Here is a 16,219-nt window from a genome sequence, read left to right as displayed (position 1 = left end):
CCGTACATGGGTTGTGCTGGAAAAAGAGTTACAATCTATGCAAGAGGAGAGGAGAGGGCAGAGAAGCATGTGCAAAGCCCAAAAACAAAGAGAATGGCTTGAACATTTTTTATCTGTGCTAGAGACAGGTCAACTATCACTATACCCTTACTAATTTGCTACTGGGAGGTATTAATTATGTTTACACATAAAGTTTTGCAAGTTCCATTAACACATGTTATTGTTTGCATCAAAAAAGGCAATGAAATCATCAGCACTATCTCCAAATTTATAGCTGAAGGCGAGTGATAGACCAATAAAGACATGATACCACACCGGGGTCCTGATAAACCTTGTTTGCTGTGTCAAGCAACAGTAGGCAGAAGATTTCTTGCCAAAATGCAATATTGTTCATTCAGGTAAATTCTCATTTCACACAAGAGCACTCGCTGGAAATGGCTGTAGTTATGATGGCAATTCCCTTGTGCAGGCAAGGCTCAATTTGTTTTGAAGGATTTCCTACAAAAATGGGATAATATTTATGACTTGGAGGGTCGTGATAACCCTATCCTCCAAACTGCATCCTCATAAAAGTGATCTTTACGTTATGTAAGAGTCATCGCACTTCCAGTGCTATAGTCGAAAACAATCAAAACAATACTAATGCTTAACTGAGTTATCTCTTAATATTTCTGGCCTACCGCTGAGCTTTTTTGAAGCTAACACTTTTTATCCAACAAATATATCATCAGAAATATGATGAGCAAAAACAACACAAAATCTGCATAGACAGACTGTTTTAAAATGTAACTTATGTCTCTTTACCTGATTCAGACGGGTCCAAGCTTAGCTCGGATAAAAAAAACGGTGCAAGACAAGCAAGCTTAGCGCGCTGCTGACCAACCACTGTTGGCGAGTGAGTCTGGTCACTTTCCTGCCAACCCTGCTGACTTCCCTCCCCTCCTCTTACTCCGTAAAGTCTGCAACACCCTGCTCCAATAACCCCTGACCCACAGGAAGTAGACACAATGGACTGAAAATAACACACCACCTCCCCTGGCAACAACTGCCCACTACAACCCCCATTACACACTGTTTCTACACTACAGAACACCTACAACAGGCTGGCCCAAGATAGGTGGGTAGTACCAAAAATATCAGCCTCTACTCAAGCTGTGCCTACATGCCATAAAGTGCATTGTTCTACTTTGAATTCCCTGGTATGGCTTTTTATTCACTCCTGCACGTGTACAAGTCAGAACAAGCAGGACCATCTTTAATATAACAGATTAACATCATGGACATGGACACTCATTTTGTATCGAATGCCTTGATGTCCTCAGTGCAGTATTACACACTGCAGCCAATTCATACTAAAGCAGGTTGTAGGTTGAGTGGCAGACTCATGGTGGTCTCCCTGTACTGCATAGTGAGGTGGGTGACTTCTACATAGTCAGGCCTAATAAGCATGTGTGGGTGAGTGTGTGGGCGTGTTCATGTGTGAGTGTTTGGCATATTTGTTAGTGCTACTTTCTCACATACTCAGTGCAGCCCAATTAAGCTATAGAACCACAGGACTTTTTTTTTTGTTTGATTACAATTTGACAACATAAAAAGACTGTATAACATGTACCTTGTTAATAGTGTGTTAGTCCACTTTGTGTGTGCCTCTAACCCAATCCTTATCCATGCAGGGTGCAGCAGTGGTTTAATCCAATCACTCCAATGAAAATTATACCAAATCAAATTTAGTGGCCAGTGAGAGGTTGCCTTAGACATGATCTAATTAGCTGCTCTGCTGTAGTCTGTCCACTAGGAAATGGCTTGAGATGCCGAACACAGAGATAAGGAAATGGACTCTGATACGTACTTCTGTGAGGTTAGTGGTGCTGTGTTTAAAAACGTGGAGCTCAGTTACTCAGCAGAACAGAGGGTGAAATAAGGCTCCAGTTTAGGTTCCAGTGATAAAAATAATAATAATAATATGAAACTGAGGAATCATATTTCGTTTCATAGATTAGAAACACTACATGTTGAATGCTTGTATTAACCTTGTTTGGTGTCCTGTTTTAGGAGCTGAGTTGATGTGCATGCCTGGGCTTGTTTCCCTGCCAAGTTAAAGACACACCTCCCTTCTCAGCCAGTCCCCTGAAACTGGTACACACCTCCACTCTCTGTTGTCACATTTAGATGATACTGCTGAACTTTTCACTGAAAGTGAATGTGTATGCTGTGAATGCATACCTCTGAGGTTGTGTGATGCATGTGCCCTCATGTGTTTCCAATACACTGATTCACATTTAGTGAATGTGTGGAATTTCTCATACAGAGGCAGCAAAGATAACAATGCTAAATATTTTTCCAAGTCAACTGTTACGCAAACAGCCCCAAAACAATGTGAGTGTATTTGAAAAGGATCCTCTCTTTAGCTGTGGGCTGGCTTCTGTGGGTGTGTGCTTACATGCCTGTAGATCTGTTCTAACCGCTTGCACTCATTCATTCTCAACTCACCATTACTTTTGACATTAAACAATTGTATTATCTGAACAACTCTACAAAGCAGATCGCACAAATGCTCATTAAATATAGTGTTGCCTGCAGACAGGCCACAAAGGCAGGTTTTGACACTGAATCTATATCTGTTAAAATAGTGTCCTGCCACCCTTAATGTGTCATCTTTATAAATAACCCTGTCTTTCAACTTTTACAGAAAAAAGGAAAAGCTCATAAAAATTAGTGTTGCAGTGTTTACAGCATAAAACACAATGACTGGAGTCTGTCGGTTTTTAATGCAGGTTTTTACCTCGGGTAAAACAGACAAAATAATAGACTGCAGTGCAGATAACAGACACTGTTTTAAATCTAACCTAGTTAAAACTACATACCTGAAAATATTATAATGCATTTCCTTATTTCTCTGTTTTCCTTGTCTCTCAGTAGCCAGTTAAGCATATAAACACAGCTTCTTTCAGCCACAAATATTTCAATGGTCATACACCCCCCAACAAGTTTCAGTCCAGCTTAAGACAACACTGCAAAGGAAAACCACCAGTCCTGTTTATTTTTAGCACAGTCGTTGCTCCAAGAATCTTGCTAATGGCATGAATAAAAAAATATACAGGTAACATACATATAATGAAACCTGTTCATAGCTGGTGTATGGTGTCCAGGTCACTAATCAATACCTGTTACTTCACTGAGCAGGAAACAACATTAAACATAGGACACTGAGAAATGGAGATTAGACATGCGTTAAGTGCTTAAACCTCCTGGTTGAGTTTTATATCACTTTTAAAAAGGATACAAATACTAAGTATTGTTAACTGGCCAGTGAGACCAACATGAGACTTTTACACTGATGCCTAAAAAAGTGCCAAATAACGTCCAATGGTTTTATTGATTTATTCTGCAAATGACATCACCTGTTTAAGGAAAGAAGAAGCATCTCATTGTCTTTATGTTTTATAGTTCTCCTAATAAAGAATGTCAGTGTTACTCCATGGCTAACACATTAGCACTGCAATTACTATTGCCTCTTTGTATAACCAGTGGGAATTGTAGCTGAAAATGATTCCCAGCCTCAATGCTCTTAATTACCCTCGTTTATACAGTGCCCTATTCAATCTGCATACTCTGAGGATAGTTTGTGAATGCAGATGGCAGCCGACTCTCAGCCATGAGAACTAAAGCTGTACTAGAGATAAAGACTGGCTCAACTGACTACAGGATTCAGAAACACAAGTTTATCACATTCCCACAGTATCTTGTTGTGATCTTTTCAGTTTTTATGCTTTGCTTAGATAAGAAGAGGTTAAAACGATGTATGCTGTGCTTGTCCACAACCCTGACATTTTTATCCATTGCATTGTTTCTTTTTCTACCTGCTCTCTATGCTCCTCTTTTCATCCTATCTCTCTTTGCTTCTCCAAACTCAGCCAATCTGAGCTCTTGTGCAAGGTCACATGCACTTGTCAAAGCCACATCGTTAGAATTCAACACATTCCTTTGGCATGGCAGACTTGATTCACATGATCGTACTGTTACTTGACCACTGATGAGAGGCTTAAACAATTCTTCTTTCAACCTCAGCTGGGTTGTACATAAAAAGTACAGTCCAGCCAAATGTGTAATAATAAAGTCACCCTACGAGACAAATTTAGGTTACATATACAAAATATTTATGATATGGAATGAGGTTAAAATCTAGAACACAATTTCATCAGCAATATGTAATAATTAGGTTATATAACAAACAAATAGTGAAGAAGCATTGTCCTTAGCAAAATGGCCCCTAAAACCTTAATTTAAACTTCTATATCCTGTACCTGTTGATCCTAACGCTGGTAACTCAGCCTGCTTAAGCTGGTATTGGAAACTCCCTTTACAGTTTAAAGAAGAACTGCACAAGTGCTCATCAGGGATTTTAATATTATTCTCACTTGCCTTTGATTTTTACTTTTACAATACAATAATACAAGTTGCTTGTATCCCCCACCAAAAGACAAAATGGTGAACTGACTGGCATACAAACACCATCCAGATATTTATGTCAGTAAAAAATATTACCCACCTTGTATTTTAATGTAAGGGTGCTATCCAAAAGCCATTAGTGTAGCCTAAGAAGAAAAAAGAGCCAAGGTATTCCACACCTCTAATACGAAAAAAGTGGAAAAGTTCTTAAAAATGCCACGAAGAAGTGAAGTGGACAAAAGGAGGTAGGTCCGCCAGACTGTCAGCTACCAATAAGTCTAGAAATGAATCCTCTCTGAGAGCAGGGGTCTCTGCTGCATCTCTGTCTCTCAGTTGTGTGTGTGTGTGTGTGTGTGTGTCATGTGTGCTAGTTTAACCACACTCTCTGGCTAGATGCCAGGCCAAAGATATCGGACAGCACCATAGTAACTCTAATGTAATCAGGGACTGTGGCCAAAACAGGACCAGTGGTGAAGAGCACCTCCACCTTTATCTGTCTATTTCTTCTTGTTTCCTGCCTTACACATACCAATGAAAACAAATATTTGAAAACCAAATTAAAAAATTAAAATCCATGGCTATTATTCAAAGATAATATCCATTTTATTGAGGGGTTGTCTGGGTCACAGTAACTTGGGAAATTACACGGGTCTGTACCAATATTTCACATCTAGTCTCAAGGTTGAAACCCCAACACCCCCTGTCTGACTACAGGCTGGGACAAACATGCACATATAGTAGTGCTCACAGCACAGAGAAAAAGGAGGAGAGGCAAAAAATACCATGACAGCAGTGGGCTATATTAAGGGCCTGCAGACACAGCGGCTAGGGTCAAATCACACAGCACCACATAGCTAGAGTGCCAGCTGTGTATGTGAGTGTAGTGAATGACAGGTGAACAGTTAAATGTGAACAGATAGTCACACATATTTCTACCTTCAAAAGCTACCCACTAACTTCATCACTCAAGTCATCCAACAGGTTCAAGAACTAAACTCATTTCTATTCTGCAACACACTTCATTATTTGGTACATATTAACAGAAAATTATGACATAATGGAAAATTCACTGTTGACATGCCTAACATTCCCATTTAAAAAAAAAGACAACTACAAAAAAGGAAGTCTTTCAAAGACCTTTGGTCACAAGACTTTTGGTAGCAACAGCTTCTCTTTGTCACACTAAATTAGTCAGATATCTTTCTTGTTCATTGTATGTAGCAAATGTTACACAAACAAGTCAAAATGTAACTGCCAATGTCAAGTTAAACTCTTAAATTCTAAACAATCTGAAAATATAAAGCAGATGTCTGACTCACTAAGCTAAAAATACAAGAACGATAACAAACTTTGCTTTCAAAATAATTAGCCCAGTTCTAATGCACCTTTGATCCGCTTTGCAGTTCCATGTGAAAAGACTTTTGTGTCTGGGTAAACATGAAGAATTAGCAAAATCATACAATCTTTTTAGAAGTGTAACAGCACAATGTGAAGGGTAACATTCTGTCATGGTCCATTTTTTTTTTTATGTAAACCCCCAATTACACAAATGTCAGCATGTGCTTTCAGCGATACTATGTTGAAGAAAAGTTTCTGTTTGTTTTGGACAGCAAGTTATTCAAAACAAGAACGTGCAAGGCAGAGATAAACAAACCAGTGGATTATAATCAGTATGTCAAAAATCCAAAATGGAATGTGTCGTTTGAATGAATACTTATTACTACAACTTCACTAAAAACAACTTAAAAACCACACAAATCTGAAAAACACCATGAAAATAGGTTTATATTATTAGACTTGCTCTGCCTTCAGTCAACATATTGAGTCTGCTTAGTGAGAAAGCCTGTCATTTTTAATTATTCCTGAAAGAATTACAAAAAAGTTTTTTTTCAAGCCATTTAGAAAATGCACAAAAGTCCAGTTTTACAAGCAACCTCAATTAAACAACTTATTTATCATGCAGCTGCTTTAAATTAAAAAAAAAAAACCTTGTGCTCACACAAACACTCACTTGCCACAGATGTAGTGGTGCTCTATGTGCAGAACTCAGACAGCCTCCTGTTGGTGGGGCACAGACTTTCAACTGGTCATCTAGCTCAGTTCTAATGAATGTCTTTGCTGAACTGCATGACCACATGCACACTGCAGGTGTACACCAGCTTATAACAGATATTGGCAGACTTCTGTGTAGAGTGCATCTACAGCTTAATGTCATAATCCTACAGGCAGCCTTTTAAAGAGAGTATATGTCACGAAAAGGCTTTTAAAGTAGAAAATTTTTCAGTGAGTCATGGTTCACAAGTGAGTCATGGTGACATCTTTCTCAGGGTATTACTTGGAGAAGCACAGCATGGTATAGAGCCTGGATGCCAGCAACATCAGGTTCACAATCACTGATTGTTTTTATTTTTTTAAGACTAATTAATAGCCATTAAGAAGCAGATAAAGATTAAAATTGGGTGAAAAAAAAAACATTTTCAAAGAGAAGATATAAGCAGACAAATAACATAAAAAGGTAGAAATAATAAAGAGAGAGAAAAGGGGAATAAAGGACCCCTCCTCCTCCTTTCTTCACCCGCCATCTGGTAGCCATCAGCGCCTTGCACAGGAAGGGGCGGCCATGCCTTACTGGGGCGCCAGGGAGCGGCTCCTCTTCCCTCTTGGTGTTGGAGAAACAACAATCGCCCAATGCATTGCATTGCAGTGTAATGCAGTACAGTCCAGCCCAGGCTAGCCTAAGCTGAACGGCCAGCAGCGGCAAGGGACCAGGCGCTCACACCCCAGCAGACCAGCAAAGAGGAGGACAGAGCAACCTCACATTCCTGCTGTCTGAGCCTGCCAAGAAGCACTGGGAACGGAAAGAAACAGGGAGAGAACAGAGAGTTGCTCTCACTGGAGGCTGCCTAATGGTGTTGCTTTGAGAAGCACTCCTGTCTTTTTCATCCTGATTGCTTTCTCTTTCCTATCCTCAACAATGAAGACAAGGTTATTGATTGCCATTGTGGTACATTTCAGCTTGTATATGTGTAGTCTTTTACCATGATTCTTGAAGAAGTTTCCCCCTGCTTTGTAAGAATTCAGGGAATGCACATTATCATAAATTTGGCCCAACTACTGTTTGTTCTTTTTCTCTCGAATGATATACACAGCAAACTGATGGGAACAGAGACCTCGCAGCCTTTTTGTCTGGTTAGTGTAAACCATTTCTGGCCATCTGTGTTCTCCTACTGGCCCTGTTCTATGTCCACACCTGACTACAACTACACTCTGGAAATAGAAAGCAGCCTTATGACACGTACTATTTTTACTGCCTGGTGTCATTAGCTGACAAGTTGAAACATGAACCAATGTAAACCAAGTATGAGACATTTGGTCTCAGAAAATACCTTCTTTAAAGCTGTGTCAGATCACTCCACATGTGAGAATCGATCATACAAAAAAAACAACAAACACATGATGATGTGTGCAATTTGACTTCAAGCACAGTTCGAAGTGTTCTGTCATCTGCATTTAATAACAGCCATAGTTGATACTGTTCGACTTGGCACTAAGACAAATAGCACAAAAGGATCTTTTTACAACAGAACTGGATCCTGTTGCAACAGAAAACACAACTCAGAAACTGTCACCAAGTACTCAACAGGAAAACTGCATGAGAATAACTTCTCTACAGTCAGTCCACGAGCTGCTTTGTGGACTTGGCACACAAGACTGTAAACAGCTGCAGCAAGCAAAAAGAGACACATCTGTTTACAAAATGCTCCATGTTAGCCTTGCCCTACCAATTCAAACAACAGCATCTCCACTACCATAAAACACATCAAGTCTAGAAAGAGATATCTTATGGGCATTGCAATGAATTTAGGAAAGATTCATGCAGAATCTGCACACAACTCCACCTATGGACCAAACCCCATCCCAGCAAAGACTCAAATACCAAAACATTACTGATTCCGCTCAGCCACATTCTAGCATCAACAATGATTTACTACTTTTCAAAAAGTAGTTCCATTGCTCAAGATTATATGCATGTCAGTGTCTAGTTTACATAACAAGATATGATCAATGAAACAAGCTGCACACACAGAGAAAGTGCTGGAATTGAATTGAGGTCAGTGAAGACCCCTCTTTTGCTGCTATCTGCATCATTTTAATGCAGGTAATGCCCGACGCTATTTACAGATGCATGCATATTGACACGAATGACAACTCACATTTACAGCTGGGGATGCACCAATCTATTTTTGCCCCAATATGGACCCGTATCATCAGATAGACAGTCTTGATCAAGTACCTGTAAGTTACTGGTGCATACTGTACATTGAAGTTATAAAAATCAATAGATACAGCTGTATAGCTGCAACTGGAGCTTTGTGCTTGTTTGTGCTTTAAGGAATAACCATCAACTTTACTTTAGGTTACTTTGCCACCACTGCTGTCCTGCATGTTGACCCGTGGAAAAGGGGAGAAACATAACATTGCACCTTCTGTTTGGCACCTGTCAGATTATTGCTCATTAAAATGGATCTAGATCAGATTAAACAAAATGCCATGGTTGGTCTGATACCACCGTCAATATTGGATCAGGACATATCCAGATAAAATGCTATATCAAAAATTCTTTAGAGATGAGACACAGCAAACCAACAGCCAATCTATGACTGAGAGCTTAGCACACCAATGGAGGAGACAAGAAACAATAATGACAAAAGCAAGCTAACATCGTAATGAGAGCGGGAGCCGAAGGTTCTCTTTTATTTTTCATCTTTATCAAGTGATGTCCTTTATCGCCACTATTTCAATATTGGATTATACTATCAGCAGATACTCAAGGCTGTGGTTTTATATCAGACATTTAGAAAATTGATATCAAGCCACCCCTCGTACACAGCCCACACACTTAGAAAAACTGTGTGAAAAACAGATAGGTCAACACATTCCAACATTTTTTTAATGGATCAATACTTTTGCGACGCTGAAAAGGACAATTGAGAAAGTTGTGTATTTGCTGTAACTAGATGTTTTTTTCATATGTGAGGCAATGAGATAATTTAGGCTCACTACTTACTGCACACTATAAATACCCAGAAGAAAATGGAGACAAGCCACAATTAAGTTTGTCTATTGTTTTCTGAAACAAAGAATTCAAAACACAAGCATAGGACCACTAACTTTCAACTCATTACTCAAATGTAAAATAATCCCTAATCATAATATTCAAATAATCACTTTGAAGATTGACAGTTATAAATATAATGGAATATGCTTATTTTTACTGTAGGTAACTTTTTCACCATTGCAGTTACCATACTGGCTACAATGAAACTGATACCCCTATGTATAACACATTGACAATAGCACTGCGTCAGGGATAAAAGTGGGCCAGTATGTATAACTATTGTAGCAGCACAGATATTAATAATTAATGGTTATTTGTTTGTAATGGGCATTAAATAATTAATGGCATATGCAATCCATTTTCAGGCTGTGGCAGATCACAAAACAGTGGTCTGCTTGCACCAAATGGATTGCTATATTGGTGCAGTGTGAGGACACAGTTCAGTAATTTTTCTTTGTTAGCCTAAGAGGCTAATGCTGCACAAGTACCCCTCTGTTGCATCTGTTCAAGTTGCTTGTTTGTTTGTTTCTTGAAGCATGTAGGGAGGGAGGAGGGTATAACAGAAAGTGAGTGTTTGTTCTCTGTTCCACTTGCTAAGCAGATTTAATGAATCCTCTACTTAATCGAAGAGCTATGCTTTTGTTTTTGTTTGACCACGCTATCACATTTTTTGTGTATACATATTTCACCTCAACAGTCTGTAAAGGATGATTCCTTCCAGTCAGCAACAGACAGTGTGGTGTATCTGTATTTTTTCAATGTATTTTTTCCCAGCAGAGAGGCCTCAGGACCAGCATGGAGTATGTCCTCTGCCTCCCTTTACAGCCATCGGGGGGACCTTCAGGGTTCAATATTTTCCTTCATCCGTTCTACCCTGTAGCCTTGTGCTCCAGCACTGAGGCCCTTTAAAGGGCTATACAAAGTGTACAAAAATCCTAATCTGTTTCTAGTGGGTACATAAACTACAGGGATTACAATGTAGCCATGTGGGCATTGGAAGGAAAAAACTAGGAACGTTAGAGCTGGGCAATATTCTCAATCATAATATCATTATTGTATATACCACACTGACTCCTATAAAATAGACATTAAGACTTTTGGATAAGGCTTTTGACATATGGTACATGTACACTCTTTCTAACGCAGCATTGCTGAAAACAACCGTGCATCTCTCTCCGTGTCTCTGTGGTAACACATGACACAAGTTCTGAAGACTCCACTACTCAAACTGTTCCTTTGAAGAGGTGTTGTAGTAGTGGACCTTAGTAACAATTTACAGATTGAAAGGTAACAGAAATGAAAAAGGAAAAGGAGAACCAGATGGAAAATGCAGTGTCAATGAAAGGGAAAACCACAGAGGATAAAATTATGACAAACTCCGGCGGGGAAAAGTCTTACAACAGCAATAGTGGTGGGGTAGTTTCATGTTGCCCCTGAATGAGACATTAATGGCTATAAAGTGTTACATTTTTCTCAACACCTCTGAAATAAAAACAGTAATAATAATATAACAGCATGTTTGTCTTGCTAATCAAAAAGCAAAACATTCAATCCATAATAAAAGAAAGAATATTGCATAAACAATGATTATATGACAATTTATGTATAAAATACCTTTCTCACTGCTAACGTGATGTATCCTATTCTGAGTTACCGGTAGTCTAAATCTCTAAATAGAAAAACATAATCCACAGATTGTGCAACAAGAACATTCACAGTACACTAGGCACCTTTCACCTCAAAACAACGTTACATAATGCAGTAAGTAGTCTAAACTAACTCAACAACGTCATACACTCATTCATTTAATTTAACTACACAAGTAAATAAACAAAAAAATGCATTTCCTTAAAGGAAGCACACACCATCATCCCGACTTTCTGATGGCGGATAAATCAAGGAGAACAAACAAAGAAATTAGGCTGATGGGAATGGGGAATGGTACAATCCCATGTCGAATGATTCTGCAGTAGTTGTAGGTATTCACCAGCTCCAGTTCCGATGGAGGATTGTATTCAGTTTGTCACAAGGCTTTGTGTTCAGTTGTGCTCCAAATGTGTGTGAAACAATGTACAGGTAGTTAATCAAAGACTCGGCTAGGAAACTCTTATGGTCTTGACATCAGGGGGGCATTACTGCAGGCCACCGATTCTGTCGATGTAATATATATACCGTATTTTCCGGACTATAAGTCGCACTTTTTTCATCCTTTGGCTGGGTATGCGACTTATACTCAGGTGCGACTTGTATATGAAAAAATATACAATTAGTTAGCCCTGTGTCCTGACGTCCCATTACAAATATAATAGTAGCTGTTCTGTCCCTCTCCTGATGGTTCTCCACCTCCAGCTTGTCCACACTTTGCATTCCCAGCATAGGTTTAGCGCACATTCATGGAACGTGTGCTTGCAGCTGAGCAGATAGCGACTTGTCTACGGTCTTTTCTTCTTCAATTCTGCATTTTTGGCTGGTGCAACGTATACTCTGGTGCGACCTACAGCCTGAAAAATACGGTATATATAATCTTATCACATCTTCAGACAGAACCACAAGGTTTCTGTCACAACTGCCAATATCCACAACTCAATCATATCAAACACACACATTTAAACCTAGCCTAAAATTTGCACAACCTCATCACTTGAGTCTGAGAAGTTTAACTCATCAGCAAGGATCAAACTATTTTATGCTGATCGTAAAGCCCACATTGGGCTGCATTTCCAAAACAAATGAGTGACCACCAACATAACAGCACATACTTGCATAATAAATGTGTGTTTTTAGCAGTGTAGCAGTATATAGTAGACCAGGGATGGCCAGTTATTTTTTCACAAGGGCCATATCGACCTCTGTAATTAAAGCAAAGGGCCACTGGTTGTTCTCTTTCTCTCTTTTTCTGAATAAATAATATGGTACATTGGTTACTGTTAATTCAAGCATTTCTTTGCAGGCTTTACAGATGTTGGCCGGTTACGGCCCATGAGGCACATTTTGCCCAGACTTGTGACAATTTCAATGTGTCATAGAAGTACTGGTAAATGCAATTAATTTAGAGCAAGTCCTAAAACTCTAAATTTGAATACCAACACAAGTCCCTTATTGAGCCTTAAAATTATCTCACCAACCACTGTGTTCCTTATTCTCCCACACATTCATCAGCAGCTGCACAGATTTTATTCTAAAAAGAAGCAACTTTGTGGGACTACCAACAGTTGAACAATTTATCAGAACTGCAATACACAGCCTCATGTGACCAAGCTTTGTGACCTTTGAAAACACTTCTATAATTTAGAATTTTAGATTCACGGGACAATGATGAAGTTTTATCCACCCTAAGTAAAGTGTATAAATTTGCTGTAGAAACAGCGTGCTTTACTCGCAAGACTGTAATGGCCAAGGATAAATGTCTAATACCAATTTCCCAACAATAAAAAGCAGCAGAGAATAACAGACTATTGTTGTTTACACAGCTTAAACTGTAACTTTGTAGAGTTGACGGTAGAGTTTCCTTGACATGCTGCCTAAAAACAGTCTGTAGCAGTACAAAAATACAAAAATCTGGTCTTCCATAAACAGTTCTGAGAGAAACAACAACTTGGATCATTATAGGTGCAACTTGATTTTGGGGATCTTGGGAATAGTTTCTTAGCACCACACGCTGTACATCCAGTCAACCTCTGACACTTATGCTGTGTGTACTACTGGAATTTAGCCTTGATTTTTCACTCATCAACCACATTCCCAAATGTCTGTATTTCAAAAGATGCAATCTGAGAGATGTGCCACTGGAGACATCTGTGATTCCAAAGTCAGCAGTGTGAAATGTCTTTTGACAGGCAAAAACAGAAGCATGACCGAGAACCAATGACAACATAAGGGCAAGGGAAATATGAGGAAGATGAGCATCAGTGCATTAGCTGATGTTGTGTCATGGATTTCTGCTAGTGACTTGCCTTGTAATGTGTGATGTCCTGTCATTTGAAGCTTGATTGATACAAATCTAAGCAAAATTTTACCCGCATCTGTATGGTGTCGTGTTTCTTTCAATACAATTTGCATCTAAATCTGAGCACATCACATTGGAGATGGAACCAATACATCACATTGTTGTTATGTGTGAAATCATTTAATTAACTGAGGCAGAAGACGGGTGATTTTTCTATGCTAACCTGAGAAACACCAATGAGAACAGCCATTTTAAATTTAAAAATCTAAGGTGTTGACAGATATTTGGTTCCTTTTCTATTATTTTTCTAAACATAACATGATCTGCTCAGTTCAGCAGCCAACCAAGCATATGACCTAACTCAGTTATGACTATGCCAGTACAACAGAGATGTTAAAACCAACCACAACACTGTCCAAAATACCCCAAAATTTGACTGACAGTTGCGTAATGTTCAAATGTCATACTTCCTGAATTAAAACTAACGTCAGTGGTCCAATACAAAGCTGTGAGCGATTACCACTATATACAGAAATACACTGCCCATAGACAATGCTCACAATTACATAACGAACTGGGAGTTTGACTTCTTCCTCAACAAATCAAGACAGTATTCTGTTATGAATGTGAGACAGCCATTAAAAAACCTCAGCTCTACCCAGTTTTATTGCTTTCAGAAACAATGCTTCATTGGACCTGTGGTTTCTGCACAAACATCCCTGGTCTCAAGTTTCAGTCCTTGTAATTCAAATATCAATAACACACATATGCGTGTAGAAAGCATGCTGGCTTAAAATGTGTCAATGTTGTTTTCTCCTTTTTTCCCCCAAAAAAGCACAAAAAAACACATAAAGAACAGCACATAAAATGAGCAGTGAAAAATCAATGGTCAAATAAAGACTCACTGACTGCATTTCATTTTAAAGTATGTAACACTGTATGACACATGTGAGTAGTGTGTGAGAAATGAGTCAGTTTAGGGAGGTAATGCTGATAGTTACAGGAGCTGTGACAAGCAACACATTGCTTTCTGCACAGTTCGTGTTGGAAATGTGCAGCAATGGGGTCATCCTTTATAAATCATTTAACCCTTGGTATGACCATCAATCACCTCACCAAATGTGAGTGCACAGGAGCTGCTTACAAAAAAACAAACAGCAGTTCTGGTCCCAGATAATCAGCATTCCCAAAGATGATGCTGTGCAATGAGCCTCCTGTCTGACTTTAGAACAACTCAGGGGCCCTTAAGCGAAACAATAGCTTAACTACCTAATAACTGAGGTTACTCTTACTTAAAGGAAACTGAACTCTGGGAAGGAGCCACACGCTTCCAGGTTTGATCTTTGAAATGAACACAAAAGCTGAGGCCTACACATTTCCCGAGGACAAGCTGGTAGCACGTTCAGTCTAACAGGTTACTTTACTACAACGTAACAAATAGGATCTAAAGTGCACTTACGTAACGTCTCAACTTTTTTTCAGGAGGAGACTTTCTCAGCCACCCTGCACACACCACCTCTCCCCCACTCATTTCTGCTGCTCCTCTCTTGGTCTACTTGGAGTTGGAGCGAAGACTACCGTTTGGCTTCGTTTGTTTTTGGGAGTGTCTTCCTTCACCTTAAAAAAATAAATAAAAGCAACAGAGGTTCAAACAATGAACAGAATAAGTTCAAATATAGTAGAAGTGTGTTTTTCAAACAACAGACACCGTCACTTCTTCGAAAAGTCGACTCACCGACAGGACAGTTGTCTCTGAAATGCACAGACCAGATTTCCACGAGTTGTATTATCCTGATCTTGGAGTGAATATAAACCTCCGCGACAACGCCTTTTGTACAAATATCAACGGTGACTTTGTGTATTTGCTTCAAACTGGAGCGCTGTGATGGCAGAAAAAAAACACAGGCGCAGGCAACTGAGAGTCTAAGTTTTTTGTTGTTATACGTTAAGGTCTCATGCTAATTCCCGTCAAAGTGGAGCGATTCCCAGTTGGAGCGATAGGATGAAAAGTGTCCCACATTGTACCGGCGCATACTTGTCGTCTGTGCGAGATTTGAAACAACATTGGCCGTAAACACGGTGGTTTCGCCGAGCTTCCCTACCAGTTTACTCCCATGGTTCCTTAATTGTGATTGACAGGGTGGCTCCGTCTTTCCCTAAACTCACCCTCCTCTGGACATGGCCGTGCTAAGCTAACTGCTAACACGGCGAAAACACCGGAAACGTAGTAACCCTCCTTTCAAAATAAACCATTTGTTTGGAAATCAACTATCAAACCACTACTTTTAAAGAGTGAAAACCTGAAAATCACGTTGATTTATTGTATGACCTTACTATTTCAGTATCCGTCAAATAATCTTTGATGGTTCTAACTTAAATACTTTAAAGGTATGTTTGATACGCAGATTTGCAATCACACCTTATAAAATATTTTATACATACAAATTTCAATTTTTGTTTGTTATAATTTTAATGATGATTATAGCCATAAAACATCCTTTCAACATGTCACTCCACTGTGGTGTTCCTAGTTTTAACTTTTAATTTGAAAGGTTTAGCCGGAAGTTATGTTCTCGTTATGCCGATTGCTTAACTATTAGAGGACGAGCTAGGGAGGCGGCGGCGTGCTGGGAAAAGTACAGAGCTTCAACCATGGGACATGTAGTTCAAAAGCATTGTGTCCCGTCACTTAAAAACACAACGAA

At 39.2% G+C, this 16,219-nt stretch overlaps 1 protein-coding gene across 8 annotated transcripts in view; it reads right to left on the bottom strand.

Annotated features, from left to right (window-relative positions):
- gab1 (GRB2-associated binding protein 1) overlaps positions 1 to 15,705 on the bottom strand; it is a 43,590-nt gene extending 27,885 nt beyond the window's left edge. For 6 of the 8 annotated variants that reach the window (XM_028433361.1, XM_028433439.1, XM_028433589.1 and 3 more), the window contains exons 1-2: positions 15,250 to 15,705; positions 14,974 to 15,131 (exon numbers count right to left, since the gene is read on the bottom strand). In XM_028433361.1, the coding sequence (XP_028289162.1) occupies positions 14,974 to 15,045 (72 nt within the window). In that variant the 5' untranslated portion in view covers positions 15,046 to 15,131; positions 15,250 to 15,705. Of the gene's footprint in view, positions 1 to 804; positions 877 to 4,549; positions 4,777 to 14,973; positions 15,132 to 15,249 lie in introns of those variants that run through there. The other 2 variants (XM_028392913.1, XM_028393000.1) reach the window with 2 other exon arrangements.
- Between the last annotated feature and the right edge of the window lie 514 nt (positions 15,706 to 16,219).

Source organism: Parambassis ranga, chromosome 1 (assembly GCF_900634625.1).
Source record: "Parambassis ranga chromosome 1, fParRan2.1, whole genome shotgun sequence".
Lineage (NCBI taxonomy): Eukaryota > Metazoa > Chordata > Actinopteri > Ambassidae > Parambassis > Parambassis ranga.
Note: the sequence above shows the minus strand (reverse complement) of the source record. Positions and strands in the feature narration are given on the sequence as shown.